This window comes from Heliconius melpomene, chromosome 11 (genome assembly GCF_056956725.1).
Source record: "Heliconius melpomene rosina isolate 202511_hmr_F chromosome 11, ASM5695672v1, whole genome shotgun sequence".
NCBI lineage: Eukaryota > Metazoa > Arthropoda > Insecta > Lepidoptera > Nymphalidae > Heliconius > Heliconius melpomene.
The window spans coordinates 7,654,034-7,674,382 of NC_140399.1; the positions used below are offsets into that span (position 1 = coordinate 7,654,034).

The 20,349-nt window shown below is 31.8% G+C and overlaps 3 protein-coding genes across 5 annotated transcripts in view; 1 reads left to right on the top strand and 2 right to left on the bottom strand.

Annotated features, from left to right (window-relative positions):
- LOC146534678 (formin-binding protein 1-like) overlaps positions 1–8,757 on the bottom strand; it is a 41,107-nt gene extending 32,350 nt beyond the window's left edge. For all 3 annotated transcript variants that reach the window (XM_085192977.1, XM_085192976.1, XM_085192975.1), the window contains exon 1: positions 8,584–8,757. In XM_085192977.1, coding sequence (XP_085049103.1) covers positions 8,584–8,607 — 24 coding nt within the window. In that variant the 5' untranslated portion in view covers positions 8,608–8,757. The remainder of the gene's footprint in view (positions 1–8,583) is intronic.
- Positions 8,758–8,971: 214 nt separating this feature from the next.
- Positions 8,972–12,294, bottom strand: LOC146534679 (uncharacterized). The gene is made up of 11 exons (XM_085193047.1): positions 12,074–12,294; positions 11,756–12,006; positions 11,424–11,601; positions 11,157–11,334; positions 10,879–11,066; positions 10,648–10,795; positions 10,101–10,278; positions 9,690–9,903; positions 9,477–9,610; positions 9,238–9,327; positions 8,972–9,105 (listed from the first exon to the last, which is right to left on the bottom strand). The coding sequence occupies exons 1-11, from the start codon at positions 12,237–12,239 to the stop codon at positions 8,989–8,991; spliced, it is 1,842 nt and encodes a 613-aa protein (XP_085049173.1). The 5' UTR covers positions 12,240–12,294; the 3' UTR covers positions 8,972–8,988.
- A 610-nt stretch (positions 12,295–12,904) lies between these two features.
- mtm (phosphatidylinositol-3-phosphate phosphatase) lies at positions 12,905–20,044 on the top strand. Its single transcript, XM_085192770.1, has 13 exons — positions 12,905–13,192; positions 13,533–13,721; positions 13,875–13,949; positions 14,235–14,420; positions 14,625–14,840; positions 15,426–15,562; positions 16,005–16,130; positions 17,194–17,275; positions 17,760–17,930; positions 18,229–18,436; positions 18,656–18,873; positions 19,043–19,205; positions 19,687–20,044. Exons 1-12 carry the CDS (start codon positions 13,067–13,069, stop codon positions 19,187–19,189), a joined length of 1,881 nt encoding a protein of 626 aa, XP_085048896.1. The 5' UTR covers positions 12,905–13,066; the 3' UTR covers positions 19,190–19,205; positions 19,687–20,044.
- The last annotated feature ends 305 nt before the right edge of the window (positions 20,045–20,349 follow it).

The following is a 20,349-nucleotide window of genomic DNA, read 5'->3' on the forward strand; positions in this document are numbered from 1 at the left end:
ACAAATATAACGTGAAAAATTATACTAACTAAATATGTTTATATAAGCATTGATAATTATAAAATTAACTTTAATAAGTAATTATGTTATATACATTCTCAGATAATTGGTTTAACTTGTTTGACTTAACTTATATGGTTTTTGTCGCTGTTTATAAATCATGTTGGCATTTAATCAAATAAATTAGATTAGGAGCACTGGAGAGAGTTCTTTTGGAATGTTTTAACCTAAAAAACGTATTTAGTAATCTAGGATTGCTTAGCAGCATAGGCAGAAGGAATCTTGTGTTAAGGCGCCTTGATACCACCCACAATGCAGAAATGAAAATATGAATAAATAATAATTTAATACCCCGAGTAAGAATCGAACGCGCTGACTGTCTATACATTATTTCTGTTAAATCAAAACAAAAAATATAAATAAAAAAAAAATATCACTATCAAATGAGTGAACAACCTCGAACTTGAGTGCATCCACCATATGTAAACATAAAGGCGTGCATCTAGTCTTCTATCGAAAAGTTAACTTCCGCCTGCAGGCTAGCCGCGGCCGACACGTGCCGAACGGAGGAACCCGGCCGCTATACAAATAAACACTTGCAGTAATAACAAACCGAAACCAATAACCATGTTTAAATTTAGCCATTTTAAAACTCTACCTATAGTTATGATCGTTTCGGATAAGCTCTCTAAGCTTATATTCAATAATAATTTCATAATTTTGAGCTCGTCGTGGCGCAGAGGCAGAAGAATGTGAGTGCAAACGAGTCTGGTAGTGGGTTCGATCCCCAGTCGAGGAAATGATTTACCAATTTCCTCGCTCTGGCACCAAGGCAAAGCTCAACACGCAACGCCTCAAAAAAATCGGCAGAAAGTGAGAAACGAAATGTCTTACTTAACACTAGGTTCCCTCTGCTTACCCTGCTGTGCCCGGGATACAGCATAAACCTAATTTGATTTTGATTTAAAAACTCTACCTAGAGTTTAGATCGTTTCGGGCAAGTTCTCTATACTAATATTCAATAATAATTTAATACCCAATTCTTGTTAACGTTGAGATCGTAAAGCATACTAACGATATACATCCTCGCAAGTGTTCGAAGTTTGTTTATACTTGACCCAAATCCACAAGAATAAGTGTGTCCGTTGTGTGAGCTCAGGATCATGAACATTTCGGTGTTGACACGGTTAACAATTGATATTACTGTATAAACTGTTCCGCTTGTAGGATCTAATGAGCGAGTTTTATTATTTTCACTAACTCATTATATTTAGCAGAGTAGGTAGAGGGAACCTGGTATGGTAACACTCTGTTTTCATAAAGACTTTCGTTCCTCACTTCCACGCCAAATTCTGGAGGTATTGCGTGTTTAGTGGTGATAGAGCAAATGAAAATATAAAATATTTAATTTTCACCAGTGGAAATCGAACCCATAACCTGTACAGTCGTACGCTTGTTAGGTGTGTGCCCTTAGGGGCTTAGGCCACGGCTGGCCTCAATTTACACTATGCATACTACACGAAAATTATTATTATCTACTTTATTACATTATATAATGAAAAAAAAAACAACGGTAACCATAGTCCAGGTACAAGTTAACGTAGACCAATAAATATGATTAACCTATCTAGTTGCTACATGTGACATTCGAGAACTTCCTGTTTTGAACCACTAAGAAATGCGCTAATAACGGTAAATCAAGAATTCTCAACGATGCTGGCTATTTATAATTTTCTTATTTACTGCATGTTCATTTTTAAAGGGTTTAATTGAGAAAATATTTGTACCGACTTGCTAAATTGAGAATAACGTTATTGACAACAACAACAAGAAAAATACACGTTAGAAAAAATGGCTAAGTAATGATATCTTATTAACTAATTTATGAAAATTTATAATTATAATTAATTATATATAAATATTAAAACGATTTAAAATAATTTCAAAATTAGAAATTAATAAAGAAATTAGAAAGTCCTATTATAATGAATGCTACCAACAAATGAAATATCTAGTGAATGTTAAATGAAAAAAATATTCCCAAAAACGCTAACTAAAACATCCCATAATATAAAAAAATAGAAGTTAAATTTACAGCTAGAAATTTAAGTTCAATTTCCGTAGTAATGAAGTAAGGACGGTGTAATTTAAAAAATCACGTAGACCGAAAACACCTCAAAATCAGTTGCCGTATGAAAAAAATGTAAACTATAATTATGTTTATGGAGCTTTTTAATATAAAGTTATAGTTGAGTTATATTGTTAAAACTCTGTAGACTTTTAATTTGGACTAGTTTTTCTTATATATATAAAATCGAAAGGTCACTCACTCATCACGAAATCTCAGAAACTATATGTGCTAGGAATATCAAATTTTGCATAGAAGTTATTTATAGGACGAAGGTGCACGCTAAGACGGGAATTTGCAATATTCGACTTCTAAGGGGTGGTTTTTGGGGTCGAAAGTTTGTATGAAACTTCGTTACTACAAATGCTAGGAGTCTCAAATTTTGCATAGACGTCACTAGGACGTAGTCATTGAGACAGAAATTAATAATAACATAGTTCACGCGGGTGAAACCGCGAGCGGGTCGCTAGTTATTTCATATTTTACAAGCGGCTACTCCTCCTCCTTCTTGACTGCTGAAAAACGGTTCAAAGTTGTTTTTAAATTTACATTTGTATAAACAACAGGAAAATATGATTTAAAAGTATTATACGGCTTGTTTTTGTTGCAGCGTGAGCCAAAGTGAGAACCAGTATTATAGCTACTGAAGATTTCTTAATAGAGCGATAGCGAGAAGTATATTCATTGAAAAGAAATGTAGAAATAACGTTTCTCTTTTATAAAAAAACATATATGTTTCTTATTGAGGCCGTCATGGCGCAGGGGCACAAGCGCGTGTCTGCAATGCGGCGGTTGTGGATTCCATTCTCACTCGGGGGGATAAGTTATTATTTATTAATATTTACCGCCACTCCTCGAAAATTCAGCGGAAAATGGGGGACGGAGTGTCTTGACATTAGGTTCTCTACCATGCTATGTGCAGGATACAGCGTGACGCTAATAATTTTTTTTTATTATGTGTAAATATCATTTTTGGTGGTATTATCGATCAAGAGACATTTATAAGCAAACAAGAGGATGGCTCAACAAACTTAACATATCAAACATGCTCGTTACATTTGCTTACACTTTCTCTTGACGTATATACACTTTTACATTTTATAATATTTACCAGAGATTCTTCACATTCAATACGTTCGTACTTTAAATATAATAAAAATAATAATTACGTTAAATGTTTATCTTTTATGAATATATCAGGGAAGCAGATTATTTAAGTTGTAAATATAATAGGTGGGAATATTTATTTTATTTTAATTAATATATGTAATAAAAAAACATTGCGACAGCGATCTTTTAGTATTCTATAATTATGTTTAGAATAAATGGAAAGTGTATAAATACAAACTTTACAAAAAAACAAAAACTTGCTATTACGAAAACGGATATTCGCGTTCTAAATCCTGGTTACTAGGACAACGTTGCGTATGATAGCGTAGGACGGTGGCGGATCATGGCATTGTTACATGAAACCGAAAATCTCTATATCACTATCTCTAGTGTTAAGACACTCCATTCCCTATTTTCCACCGAATTCCAGAACATGCATTCAAAGGCATAACGTGTTGAGTGGCGGAACTCACCACCTACCTACAGATCGAGGAAATAAAAATAATATTTCATTTCCTCGAGTGGGGATCGAACCGACAACCAATGGCGCCCGGGGCACACACTTGCGCCCCTGCGCCACGACTGGCCTCAAACATTTAGGGTTACTCAAAAATAGCCCAACGAGATGCTGTACGAACACTCAGATACCGAGAATCCGCCACATTGAAATGGAACCTTATAGTTATGATTTAAGCGTCTCATATCGCAAGTATTATTTAGCAGTCGACGCCATTTTATTTTATACAACTCTGCGTATTCTGGTCAAACCGGTTCCATACTGAACGTCTACGTATGGACCTGCTGCCACTCGCCAAATGAGGCGCACGCTTGCATTGCAAATAATGGCAGATCGTTCTGGACGGATGCCAAAAACAACAAGAGAAAGAAAATTTTAGCTGGAGAAAATACGTCACAAAATATTATATATATATCTAATATTCATATACAAAGACTTGATTAAACACGACAATGAATAGCAATAATGTTTGAAACTCTCACACTATTATTTTCGACTCTCTGGACACTCTTTCTAATAAAGCAAAGAAATGAAGGTGCGGTAGTAATTCCGATGTTTTATGGTGTCGAGACAAAGGTCACTTCCATGGTAATACAAATCGACGAATATAACCTAATTAGATGAAAGCGCTCGCGCCCTCTTTTCGCAAAAGAATCATAAAGTATTTCCTTTCGTAATATAATGACGAAAAAAAATGTCATTATTAAGATATGAAACTACTTATTTGGTTAATGTAATATTTATATATGTAAAACTTCATTTTTGTTATCATAGGCCAGTCGTGGCGCAGGGACTCGTTGCAGGAAGAATGCTACATGTTGTGGATTCGATTCCTACTTAAGGAAATGACTCAACACCTACAGAATTCGGCGGAAAGTGTGAAACCGAAACGTTTTAATGGGACAGAGAGTCTAAACACTAAGTTCTCACGTTCTCTCTACTTACCATTCTACCTGCAGAATACATCATAAAGCTAACACTAATTGTCAAAGTGATTTATCACATTCAAAATACCGAACATAACGAACTAGCTTTAAAAAACAAAAAAACAAAACAATAGCCTTGTTATCTTCTTACAATATTTTGGCGGTGACATCATGACATAATAAGGAAACCATATCGGGATCGAATCGGCTTATATATTCGCATAACTTATATGTATCTGTCGTCTCTAGCTTTTTAGGATGACCGCACATGTGGCCATAGATTCCATATTTCTATTAATATTTTAAAACATGGATAAGATAGATTACTTAAGTATCTACATACTTGAGTAATCTATGTTATAATTCGTGTGTGGCAGTGTCTATATTCATGTTTTGATGTTTTAATGAGTCAAAAAAATGATTCAAGATTTACTAATTCGAAAAATATATTATCAGTCAATGGGGCCACTCGTGGTGCAGTGGTACAAATTCGGTTGTGGGTTCGATCCCCACTTAAAGAAATGAAATATTTATTTAAATTTATATTTCCATTTCTTCGCTCTGGTGTCGAGGCAAAAGCGCGGCTTTGAGATCACCCACTCAGCACGCAATGCTTCCAGAATTAGACGGAAAGTAGGGAGCCGGAGTGTCTTAACACTAAGTTCCCTCTGCTTATCTTTTGATTGAATTTTTGTCAGTCAAATTGTTCTAGGTATTTCGTAATACGATGTCATTTTATTATTCATTTTAAATAAGAAAATAGGGCAATATACGAGACAATCTACAAAAAGGTTAAATATCATATTTAGATGCAAACGAATCACGGTGCCTATCCAACTATGGCGAGTTTCCAGGTCGCGGTTACAAAACCCAGAACGGCAAACTAGTTCACGGCGACTCCACAAGATAATTCAATTGTGCGACACCTGCCCGCAAACAATATAGTTCTTAGTAAATCAAGCATGTCATACAATTGCACAGCTACTTTTTCATAGTTAAAATTAATAAAACATCAGTTTCACGCTGTATCCCGCATACAGCAGGATAGACAGAGGGAACCTAGTGTTAACACACTCCATTCTTCATTTTTATTATTTCAACAACTCTCTTGATGTATAAAGGTACCTTACGTCATCTTACATTCGATCGGCGCTAATGCATTCTCAATATCTTCGAGTGCACAGCTGCTCGAGCTGGCGTTGTTAAGGAAAACATACATCTATACGGTATATGCCGTAAAGTTATTTATATTGATATAATGATACGTTGCTCGTATTTAACGGCATATAGGTAACAGATAGGCATTTCACAACTAGTAAGTGGAGTGAGGAATGCGGACTGGCCGCAGCAATCGGCCTTGCATCTTGCCAACTGACCACTCTAGATACTGTGTGAACGCAACTCTATAATTCTATGTCTGTCTGTACAAACATAACAAATATATCTATTATATGAGGGGGCAATGACCTGGAAACCGACGAATTCTAACCTCGTGATTTTAATTAGGACGATGTAAATAGAATTTGAAGATAATTTTGTGGGGACACTTGTTTTATAGTGTTGAACGTTGCGTAAGTCTGCAAAAAATTTAGAATTTTTTTTTGTATCAGTGTAGAAAAACAGTTTGTTATTGTTAAAATTCCAATATTTTTTTTACATTTTTTGTTCTCTCTCATCTCAAGCATTTAAATGAGTTGTTGATAGGTATTTGAGTAAATATCATTAAAATAATAATATAATCACTATTAATTACCTAATTGATATAATATCTTTGTACATTTTAATGCAGTTCTGTGAATTTAGAATTAGAATGAGTTATTAATAATACAATTTTTAATGAATACTCATATTAATTAGGAATGATTATGTTAATCTTTTAACTTTTGTTAATAAAGGGTATATTTTCATTATATAATAATTACATTTAACAACAATGTCCCAAAACACTAAAATTACTCCACTCTGCTTAATTTAGCTTGTTTTTTTTACAACAATACAGTCCACAACAATGCTGTTCTTAAATTCATTGATTATGATTTACATAATAATCAATGAAATTAATAAACAATAATAAACAAATTAATGAATATAGTTAGATGTCCAAAAAGGCAAGACTTTCAGAGACACTCACTTCATAAAACATCCTACGGAGGACATAAGAATTATGTGTTCACACCATTGGGTGCATATTGTAAATGCTCTTAAATGTGAATTAAAAATGCCATTGACTGTTTTTCAAGCACACAAGAAAATCTTTACATGAACAAATTGTGTGAATAAATTATTGATGCAGGCTATTTGAACACAAGGCATATTTAATAGGTCAACTGCTGTCAAATTTAAACAGTTTATACTCTGTAACATGGCCCTAAACAAATAATGGTACAACCTGATGAGCATAAAAAACTAATTAACTATAGTTAACAGATTACATTCCCTTAATAAAGTGAAAAGACTATAAAAATCTTTGGACCAAATAATAAATAGTGATAATTTTATTGTCAGTTGGACAAAACTTAATAAATTATCTTTATGATAGTTTTTTTAAAAAAATAGTTTACTTCTACTAAAATAGGTGAACTTTTAAAACATTATAATGATTAATTTTCATGCAAGGAAATCTCAATATTCATGGACTTAAAAATTTGGAAGTAAGTTATTTATACTTTTGCGGTTTCACACTTTTACTCTAACTAGAGGAACAGAGTGCCAAACACTATGGTCCCTGCATACTTCTTGCCTTGCCTTCTTTCATTAACACGATCCAAATTGTTATTATATAGAACTTATATGTATTCAAATTTAAGTTATGCTCTTATAGCCTTATAGTTATCCTTCCTTAATTGAAATATGTAAATAGTTTAAGTATTAAGCTAATATTAGTAAGAGATTAAAGTATAATTGAAAGTGTTTTATTTAATATCTTAGAAACAGACTAAGCTCAACAACACTATTAAGAAATTATTTTTAATGATGTATTTATCATGTAAAAGATAATAATATGCTCATTATAATAAAATATGTTTTTTTGCTATACATTGTATCCTGTATACTGTCAGGATAGATGTAGGGAACCTAGTCAGCAGTCCATGTATATTAACCTACATGTGGAAAGAGAAGAGAGCCAGTTTACAGCAAAACAAAATAATGGTTCTTCATATTCTTAAACAAATTAAATTATATATATACACTTATGTTTATAATACTTTTTTATTTTATTAAGAGCAACACGAAATTTTATTTCATTCTCCTGTTAAACTTTTATTTTAACATGTCTGTTTATACATATCCCTATGTCAAAAGAAGTCAAAGGAGAAGAGATATATAGTGTTAAAACACTCTGTTTCCTAATTTCTGTCGAGATATCGATACGATATCGTGGCGTAACCCAACGCCGCGCTTTGCCTTGTTACAAGGGCGAGGAAATGAAAATATAAAGAATTTCATTCCCCTGAGTGGGAAATTGAACCCACAAACCACGCGTTACAGTCGCACGCTTGTGCCACAGCGCCACGACGGCCTCTAAATAATTTTATCAATATTTGTGTTATTAAAAAAACATTTTTAGTTCAATCGTTAAGCTTTTTTTATATTTGTTTAGACACAATTATTTGTTTTAAAATCAGTAATATATATAAACCTAGTGAATAGTAAAATGTATATATAAGTAAATACGCTTACAGTAAAGTAACATAATTTATATACATATATGAAACTAAATCTACTTTCTATTCTTTATATACAACACAGTGATAATCATTAGTTTGCTTACGGCGTATGGACAACATATAATATAAATATACCAGTTTTTCCGCTCTACATTAATATATCCGTTGGTATGATTATTATAAACTATAAAAGTTGCAAACTGACTAATTCACATAAAGTGTTACTTTACTTACCCAAAGCTCAGTACCCCAGTTCATTGTCACAGCGGGTTATCACTCACTTTTCACAAAAAACATTGAAAACCCACTTGCACTATATTTAACAATGTAATAACGGCGATATTTCACAATTTTACAATATTTGTCACGATAAATATACAGGCACCACCATTTCAAACACTAAACATGGCTGACTGACTGAATCACAGATTACATAGACAAAAATATCTGATGTTTTCATCCCTTGACAAGCGAAAGTCGACTGACAGTAGCTAAAAAGGCTAGTTCACATTGTTAATTGGGGTTTCCAGTGTTACCAGTTAGAATAATTATATATTTTATATTATTTGTAAAATATTATTAAAGGAAAAACATAAAAAAATAACCACTAATCAAACAAAATTTTATTGATAAAATTAATCAATTAGAAGTATCGTTTGATACATATATTTTAATATGTCTTTCAGTATTATCAATTCTAGGTTGGATAAGTGAGCCATCTGATCTTCGGCGAACCAACGTTGCACGTAGAATTTCCTGTATATAAAAATAAATTCCTTAGTAATTTATATTTCGTAATGACATACACGACAATTATTTATATTAATGAATTATTTTCGTCAGTGTAAACGCATATAATATGATTTATAATTTAGAGAATATTCTTACCTGAACAGGTTCTAAAATGACATGATGGCTTGATCTTCTTGATGTTGGTGGTCCAGTTATCGATGAATTGCGTGAGGACGGCAATGGGCTCTAAAATAAATAAATTTTAGAGTTGAAGATATTAAAGCTTTTAAAATATTCTGTATATATGCTATTGTATTATGGTCTGTTAATGTTAGCTGTAAGGCAATAGCTTGTAAGTGTAAAGCTGCTATTCACATAAAATATTTTTTATTTACCTTGATATTAGGAACAAAACCAAAGTCAACTGGTAAAGGTTGCGTTTGAATATTGAACATCCCTTCTTCTGAAGCAACGGATACAATCGATGGACGTGCTGATAGTTGTTGAGCAAATAATAATGGATCAGCATCTGCGTGAATAATAAGATATTTATAATATTTTGTAAATTACGAATGATGAATATTTTTTTTTCTAAATAGACTCCTTACCGATATTCATTCCTTTGACAACTCTACGTGCTTGAACTACTCTACCAGCACTTCTTCTAAATCTTATACCTTTCTCTGCTTCTCTTCTGAGTTTTTGAGCTGCGGCAGCTGACTCTGCTATTGCCATAGCCATAGATCCCATTCCCGATCTTTTGAGATTAATATCCACTAAATAGCTTAGACAAATTGCATTCGACAAAGTTTGGTCACTTGGCTAAAAAAATTACGATGTAGAATTTAGATTAACAAAACGACCATAAAAGTGAATGGTTATTGACTCAATATTGATATTATGTATAGGCCGGTAACTATATTATATTTAAGTACTACCGACCGATAATTAACTACATTAGTACGAGCTTTTTTTACATTTTAATAAAAAAGTTGGAATTATTTGTTTCATACACTCACTGATCCGATATCATTGACACTTATATCTAAATGTCTCAAGGGCGTCTTTACTAAGCCTATAGCTCTTGCTAAAAGATCACCACATGTTGGAGGATTCTCAGCATTTATAGCCGACCAAACTCCTGCTGGAGGCTTTTCTAATGGTTGCGGCCTTATTCCGCAACCTGAAATATTCAGCCTGTAAAACATAATCAGTAAAATAAAGGTATTGCAATTATATAATAAAATTTATACTGAATAAAAATATCCTATTTTACCTGACATGCATACATTTACCATGAAGGAAGAAAGAAAGAACCTTTTAGTACTCACGCTCTGCTTGAATTAGATATATGATGAACACACTCGTAGATGTTGTCTAACTAGATCCAAAGCCTACATTAACACTATATGTGAATACTACCATAATTTGTTATATGTATACTTGTTTTTCTTTGAGGAGGTAGAAGGTATCCTCTTCCAAATGTACTAATTATTCGATTTTTTTAAATACATACTAACTCATAATATTTTGAAATGAAAAAAAGCAACGTATTTTAATTCTTACGATGTTAAATTACATCCTCTTGCAATGGCAACAGCTAAATGAGCTATTCCCTCCGAACCAAGCATGTTATTAAGTCGTAGATCTAAAGTCCGCAATCCGCAGCTGGTATGATTTAAAACATGTGAAATATTTTCTAAGCCTAAAGGACCTGTAAGAAGGACCAATAATAACTAATGGGGATTTATTTTGTTTTAATTAACCTATGATTAAATTAATGATTGTTATTTTTACCAAATATATTATCTGCTAAAATTAGACATCGAATTTTATCACGTTTCGATATAAACTTAGCCACCGATGAAGCTCCATCGTCGCCTATTTTGCAATGACTGAAGTCTAGAGTTTCAATTTTTTGATTATCCAAGAGCCCACGAAGAATATATTTTAGTCTTTGACAATTCATATCACTGCGGGTAATTCTGTAATATAAGAGATGAGAAACGTTATAATTTTTATTTCGCTACAAAATACAATTCATATTCACTTCGTATTTTAATATTTATGGTAACCGTAAAACACGTAATTGTAGGCAGTTCTGTAATCCTCTTGCTAGATTTTTCGCATCGTTATTCGTAAATTGAAATTGATTTCTACAATACGACACCCCAATATTCTTTAACTGATAAGTAATATGTAATTCTGATAAATTATCTAAGCTTCCCAATGCTCCATGTAAAGATATATGGTCTGAAATTAGATAAAACATAGCCTTGCTATTATTGAATTGAAGGTGCTTATTTCAATTTAATAATAAGTATGTACTTATTACTATTCACCTCGATATAATGTTTCATTCTTTTTAACTGTACATTTAGTTACATTTTCTCTTTGGCCGGATATTATACCTGCCATATCTGGTGAAATATTACGTTGATCTGGTATATCTGCTGGCACTAAACTTCTAATAGCTAAGGATTGTATGTAAGGTCCACAAAGTTTAACTAAACGGTTTACCTGTAACAATTTGTCATTCTTTTTAAGAATTTTATTTTACTATACGATAAGCCGATTCTATAAAAGTGTTTTTCATTTCTAAGTGTGGAATAACACTTTTAAAAAATCTTAAAATATTATTTTCTTAATGTGTATTTTAATAAAAGTTGCTTACCTTTTCAGGGTCGTATTGGCGTGGATTCATATTTTCAAAAATATTAGCATAATGTCTTTCCATAAATACATTTATCCAAGGCTTTTGATGTTCCTGTATAGGACAATCTGTCCATTTAGAAAAATAGCATCTCTTCCAAAATATATCACTTTTAACATTATCCACAAGAATTTGTAAAGGAATATCTTTTTTTAAAATTTGTAAAAAAAAATCTCTATCTTTCGCAATGAAATCTTCAAGTTTTGGAAATCCTAAAAAACATCTTAAAGAATTATATACTTACTTCCTAATTCCGATTTAATAGAACCTTTTACTAACCTGTCCAATTAACACTTAATTTTTCTATGCATATTTGTACAAGAGTTTTAGGATGAGACAAATTCCAGTCAAAATTTTCCGCTTTTAGTTTTCGATTCGGTTCAATTTCTAGTTTACTCTTATATGCTAAATATGTGTTTGTACTAATTGTAAACGGAATGTTCATATTTAAGGGAAATATGTCTGAAACCGAAGTGTACTTCAGTTACTATGGATGCATAAAATATTAAATCGCTATCAGGATTATATTATTTATACTTTTCTTGTTACTGCAGTTACTACGGATGCATATTTTTTACTTTGCTTCGCTACAAATCAAGTGAGAAATGGTAAATGGAAAGTGATATCTGGCCAAAATAGGGTTTTCAAATAAAACATTATAAAAATTTATAATATGTTATAATTTTTTGTGGAATCTTTATAGCATCATTCGTTCACCTACTTATCTCTTTGTCACATGCACAGTCCATATTCTGTAACCCAAAAATGTCGTATATACAATAGAATTTTTAATTGGGAGACTACTTTTGAGAAGAGAAATGAACACTTGTTTGAATGTTCGAAAGTATATCGTGTTATTAAATGAAAGGACTCGTTAAAACAACTTTTATTCTATTAGGAATTTCAAAAATATTTTGAACATAGTTTTGCAATATTTATATTGATAGTATTAGCCTAAAAACGGTAATACCGGGAGCGGTACATATTGTAAACCGTAACTACATTACATGTAGGGTCTATATAATAATCTTATAGTATTTAATAATCTTGTTTCATTTTCGAACACGCATTCTGGCAACATTATCCTATTCTTAAAAGAAAAAAGATGCCTTTTTTCTTATCTGTATATATCGGTTTGATTGAAAATTGGTTTCGCCCAATGTAGTCATGTCATTGAGTGAATTTTGTTTATATTATTTTCTTATATCAATATAAATATCTAAACTTTATTACAAAATACAAATAACATATGGTCTTAAACTAAAGCTCATCATGGATAAACACAACAGTTCTGAATTATTAAATTCGGATTTTTCATTATCCAAGAATGCTAGTTCCGATTCATTGGATTCAGATTCTAAATCAAGTTCATTGAATTCCAAACACGGACAAGATTCCGTAAGTTTCCTAAAGGGATTAATTTATGCTTATTGAATTTATATAACTGTTGCAACCTACGAAGCCACTTCCTAAAGCCGCCAAATTGGAGGCACTGGTGTTCTAATAGTAAAACATACATTCTATATCAATAATTTTTTAATAATTATAATGAGTAAAAATCGCACTATCCATATTTGTCTCTTTGTGAATCGTAAACTTAGCCATAGAGAGCAAATTGAATTTTCAAAGGCTTGTATTAAACAATTTTATGTTATCTACATGGCATATAAAAGTGATGGTGAGAATTCTTAAAACTTTGTTGACTTACAAATATTTAAATAACTATTTGTTGTTTTAGACTCATGTACTGGGAGATATTATGTTATTGGATGGGGAAAGGGTGATGGGAGTTGCTCGTGATGTTACATACTTATGTCCCTATAGTGGCCCATCTCGTGGAGTGCTTAAAGTTACAAATTATCAACTACATTTCCGTCCAACGGAAGCAACATCACTTCAGACTACTCTTAGTGTGCCTCTTGGAGTAGTAAGTATTACTAGATTCATTCTACTTATCAGTGTCAGTATATTAAGGTCAATATGAATATGTAGTGTGATGAGACACCTGACTGTTAATATTAAGTTCCTCTCAAATATAATTAAAAAGTGTTTTGTAATTATAAGTATCATTATTTTTTAGGTTTCTCGTATTGAAAAGGTAGGAGGAGCTTCATCTAAAGGGGAAAATTCATATGGTATTGAAGTTTTTTGTAAGGTATGTTTTAAGTTATTAAAAATACTTTGTTGTGTCTTAATGTTATAACTTTGAAATATTTCCAATTATTATTTTTCAACTATTCTCAAAGTTTTCAAGACAAATTAATAAATGGATAATTTAAAAAGAATATTAAATTATTTATTTTTGTACATTATTATGAATTCAGGGTTTAGTTAAAAATGAAAATTATCAATATTTCAGTAAATGATCTCAAAAGATGTCTATTGAAAGCAGCAGTAATTAAATAGCTTAACATACTATTATAACATCAACTTTTTTTAGGATATGAGAAATTTACGTTTTGCTCACAAACAAGAAAATCATTCCCGACGCGGAATATTTGAAAAATTACAACAACTAGCATTTCCTTCGTCACATAGACAGCCCTTATTTGCTTTTAGTTACTCGGAAAGTTTTCCTGATGATGGATGGAATGTGTATGAACCTATTGCTGAATTAAGAAGAATGGTAAGAACAACATACCTTTAGTTATATTTTCCAGCTTATCATGCATGTTTATTGTAAATGAAGATGTCAATAGATGTTAAGCCAATTTTAGGAAAGATATAATTTCATTAATTGTGTTTAAAGATTTACATTACCTTATTTCTTTATTTTATTTTGACTTTTTTTTAAATGATAAAATTATATTGTAAAATATGTATATTCCAGGGTGTGAACAATGATATGTGGAGGATCACGCGTATAAATGATAAATATGAAATATGCGATAGCTACCCGTCAGTGTGGGCGGTACCAACGGCGGCCAATGATGACCTCCTAAGATCAGTAGCAGCTTTCCGTTCTAGAGGACGTATTCCAGTTCTGGCCTGGATACATCCAAGTTCTCAAGCTACCATTACAAGATGTAGCCAGCCTTTAGTTGGAGTTAGTATTATTTGATAGAATAGTATATTATAGAATTAGGGCAAGTACCAGGGTTGAGTTCCACCACAATGTTTCTAGAATTCGCCGAAAAGTGAATAATGTGTTGAATTTTTATGTTAAGACATTAACACTAGGTTCACTCTGTCTACCCTCCTATATGCAGGAGTATACAGTATGAAGCAAAGAAAAATGTAAAGTGAAAAAAATAATAGTATATTAACATAAATCTAAGACAGATTTTTGATACATTAATGGTGACACAATTTGTGTAGGTCACACTGTCTGTGTATGTGTCATATTCATTAAGACACAATTGTTGTAATAGTATAGATGTAAGCCGTTGCATATAAAAATTCTAGACTCAACATTGATTGTTATATTTACTATACTCTTTATTAATATTAAATAGGCCATTGTGGCCCAGTGGCATAAGTGTGTGCCTATAGACGCAACATTTGTGGATTCAGCTCCCACTGGGGGCAATGAAAAAATATTTTATATTTTCATTCCTTCCCTCTGGTAACATGGCTAAGCGCTGCACTACCCTGCTAAAACTTAAAAAATTTTTAAAAATACTATTCCCAGGTAAGTGGTAAACGCAGTCGTGAAGACGAGAGATACATTCAATTAATAATGGACGCCAACGCTCAGGCCCACAAGCTCTTTATAATGGACGCTAGACCAAGCGCTAATGCTATCGCTAATAAGGCAAAAGGTGGCGGGTATGTAGAATATGATTATCCTACTTAATTATTAATCTTGTAAATAAGTAAATTTGTGAGGATGGATGTTTGTTCTACTTTTAAGCGTAAACTGCTGAATAGATTTAGACGAAACTTTACAGTAACATATTTTATACACCAGAATAAAATAAAGATTTTATGTGATTTGGCTACATTATAAGAAAGCAAGCAACAAAGCTGTGTTTGGGTTGCTAGAAATTTGTCAAAAGACATTTTAATATTATTTATATAATATCATTTAGTATGGAAATTGCTAATTCTCAATGATTATTTCTTATCCAATTCTAAAGCTATGGCTAGATGATAAATTAAAGTATACTACGAAAGCACTGTTTTCCAAAGTGTGTTAAATAAATACATTTTATTAATAATTATAATATTTATAGTAATTTAATCTTATAACAAAAAATACTATTTTTAGATATGAATCTGAAGATGCATATCAAAATGCTGAACTTGTGTTCCTCGATATCCACAATATTCATGTAATGAGGGAGAGCTTGAGAAAGTTAAAAGAGTTGTGTTTCCCACAAATAGACCAGACTAGGTATGTATATTATTATTTTATTTCACTGTTTACCCCCAAAATACTAGAGACATTTGGAGATAACAAAAATATGCTTTATTATTATGTTTGAGGTTCCATTAGTATGTTCCGTAGTGTTTCGTCGTTGCACCATATCGACGTATCGATAGTCTTCACAGAAAAAATACATTTAATAAAAATCAATCGAAAAAAAATTTAAAATATTTGAAAATCAAACACTTTTAGGATCAATGTATTAATTATATTTTTTACTGTCTTAAATTATATGACGAAATGTAACCATGTTTTGTAATTGTTATTTCTTTTAAGTAGTAAACATGCGATACGATAAAAATTCTATGTACTCATTTACGTAATTTGAGGAAAATTGTAAAGGTAATAATTCTTATTACTAAAATTACTTGGTAATTGGTGTCACAGCAAATGTTATACTATCGCTCAACTGGTACAGTTAAAGTTCAAAAACCCGTGATATTTTAAAGAAAAAATCCAATGTTCAATATTTTGGACTAACGTCTAATCAATTGTCTTAATTAAAATAGAAATTGAAGATTTGCAGCTAATATATTAAGATAGGGTTCAAGTCCATTACATATATGAAAAAAAAAGCATTCTCCGTCTCAAATGTGTTCTGCACATATCTGGGTAAACAGAGGGAACCTAGTGGTGGGCCACACCAGTCTCCACATTCCAAAACGCATAATTTTTTAAACATTGCGTATTTATAGTGGAAATCAATGCACCGCTTTGTGTTACCAGGGCGATGATATAAATATGATTCACACCTCCGAGTATAACACATCAATTCATACCTTACTATATAATACTATACTATTACCTATTATGAATCAATTTTTTTTAAAATGGATGTTTGATGCACTCTCACGCAAAAACTACTGAACGGACTTAAATTAAACTTTACAGTTATAAATAAAAATAACACATAGACTATAGCTTTTGTAAAGATTTTATATAATTTGCCTATAATATAACAATAAGTTTAAACGGGCGAAGCCGCGCGTGGGGCGCTAGTGCAAAATTAATATCGAAAATCCTTTTTTAGATGGTTTAGCGGCATTGAAGCGAGTTGTTGGCTCAAACACATTAAATGTATATTAGCGGGCGCGGTCCGCATTGTTGATAAGGTGAGGCTATGTAACTATATTTATATGTGATATCATTGTTTACATACTTGCTAATTGCGTCTGCTATTCATTTGATTATGTTATTGTGTTGTTGTTTTGAATTCTAAAATTTGGTTTTGTTTTTAAGACAAGCATGAACAAACGCACAGAAAAAAAAATTAAAAATCATTGTTTTGGGTTCTATTACATTACATAAATGGCTCCAATAATATTTTTTCTGTTTGATGTAGTTTCTATTTTTTCTATTTTATATAATAAGACAAATTGACAGTCCTAATGGTACCTGAATAGAATAAGTGTAAAGAAACTTATAACACATTCTTTTAATGCACATTATATACAATTTTATTAAGTACATACCAGTTTTTGGAGAATATTGATGTTTTACTTTTTTTTGTATTTTTCGAGTGGTCCGAGGCGAGGGCATTGAAATAAACAAACATCAATTTTATAACATAATTTTAGCTGAAAATTAAAATTCCAGGTGGAAAATCATAAAACGTCAGTACTAGTGCATTGTTCCGACGGCTGGGATAGAACAGCTCAGTTGACCGCGCTAGCGATGCTCATGCTCGATCCGTACTATCGAACTCTCAGAGGTTTCCAAGTGCTGATAGAGAAGGAGTGGCTTTCGTTTGGACATAAGTTTCAATTGGTAATTATAAACTTGAAGATTTTATTACAATTTTACAGTATGTTTAACTATTTGCCCGAATTTTTGACGTAGCGAACCTGGCGGAACTCGCGCTTAACTTTGTCTCACCACAGAGGAGAAATGAAAATGTTTTCCTTTCGACAAGACGTTGCCGCTGGAAAGTTAGTCTGTCTAAGCTTTTGCGCATTGTTCACTCTGGAAGAAAAAAACCAAATCTGCGCAACCATCTACAGCTAACTAGGATGAGCACAACTCGTCGATAGTACTGTAAATGTTCATAAAAAAACGCATTTTCCAGCGCATAGGCCACGGCGACGAGCGTCACTCAGACGCCGACAGGTCTCCCGTTTTCGTGCAGTGGGTGGACTGTGTGTGGCAATTGCAACAACAGTTTCCCACGGCTTTCGAGTTTACTGAGAGGTTGCTTATCACTATAGTTGATCATTTGTACTCGTGTCGATTTGGAACGTTCCTGTTTAATACTGAGAGGGAGAGGGTTAAGGAAGGTGAGTGTAAAATACTTTATATAATATATATAATTAAATAATATATATGAACATATTATTTTAAAGAACAACAAATAAGATGTGTATATTAATTATTTTCCTGGTCTCTATATAATACACATACAATTTCATTCAGATTGCACATATAAAAAAAAAAAGGTAAATAAACATTGCTTATAATATCTTTATAGAATTTACTTATTTCATTTTTATTTGCAGAAGTCAAAGCCAAAACAGTATCACTATGGTCTCATATTAATAGCAGACAGAACTTATACCTGAATCCGTTATATTGGGGACCTTCCTCATTCAGTTCCAATACTCCGCCTTCGCCTAATTCCAGACCTCAAATGGTCCTAGTGCCAGTTGCTTCTTTGAGAATTATTAAGTTATGGAAAGCTTTGTACTGTAGATGGAATCCTACTATGAGGCAGCAGGTGAGATTCTATTTTCTTGTTAAGTGTGTTGAAGTATTTTTTTTTGTTTAATTAAATGATAAGAAAAATATGTTGTTTTTATACTTACTTACTTTTTATATTACTTAATTTCGAATGAATGATGAATTTCAGTGGGGATCAGATCCTATTAAAATATATTTTTCCCTAGGACCCAATATACCAACGCACTCGAGAGCTCGTAGCTCTGCGTGCGCAACTAGAAGCCGCTGCTGCGGCGGCGGCCGGTGACCACGCGGCGCGGCAACACCGCCTCGGCCTCACGCCGCCGCGCGTTGCCAGTCCTCATCACGTGTGAACTGTATACTTGCCTGGTATGTGTAATTGTGTTCGTCGACCGTACTGTGTATACCTATCCATTAAAGTATTGTGTTAAAGTATTTGACTGGCTGTAGCTAGAGATGAATGTACTTAAATTACGTGAACACGCCTAAAAGCCACTAGGACTTTTAGGCACTAAAATTTGTTACAGCGGCGACAGGAAACTTTGTAGCTTCTCAAACTTCCCTTTACAGTTAATGTTGTTTTATTTCAATCGTTTTTTTTGAATTGCTACAACCTAAGTTTTCATATAGATTGTCTTTAAGATGCTTATTATACCAATAACTTATTGGAACACGAGAGTAATTTGATTAGAAAATTAACAATTGACCTAGAAGCAGGCCAAGCCGTCGGTGGTCTTTTATAAAAATCCTGATTAATATTATATATTTTTTATGAGAATAAGAACATAATTTAAAATACGTATTAATTATTGCATTAAAACGGAAAAATAATTTATTTATTTTGTTTCAGGTCACTACTGCTTCTGCTTGATTATGAATAGATAAAAAACTGCCTTTATTATATTTCTTTATATGGATGTTTAGTATTATGTTATAAGATATATAAGCCCCTGTTACAGTATGTTATTTGCCAAACTAGTGTTTTCTTGTAATATTTAAACTTAATATACTAAGTTTAAATAAATTGGATAATTTAAATTATAATTGTTTATCTGCTTTTCTAATTGTATTTGATTATACCCAAATATATTATTATAAAAAGATAAATTAAGATTTTCAACCACTGTGTTATTTACTTATTTATTTAATATCAGTTCAATTTATCATATAGTATTATTGTAAATATGAAATTAAACGATAATCACTTATCATTGTGTTTTATTTTTTTTTGTAAACTGTAAACAATTATTTCCTTAGTGTACTTAGATGACAGTAGTTTTTGTACTTTTTTTTTAAAACTTATTTTTATTTCAATTAATAATTAGATAAATAGATATAATAAATATATATTTTTGGTCGGAGTCATAATTATGTTATAGTTGATATCCTATTCTATTAACAATTTTGATAATATCAATACATATGTATAAAGATATCTTATTTCGGAAAATTGATATTTTAACAAAATTTTGATGGATTTTTTAAAATGTAACGCCCGGAGTAGAATATACAT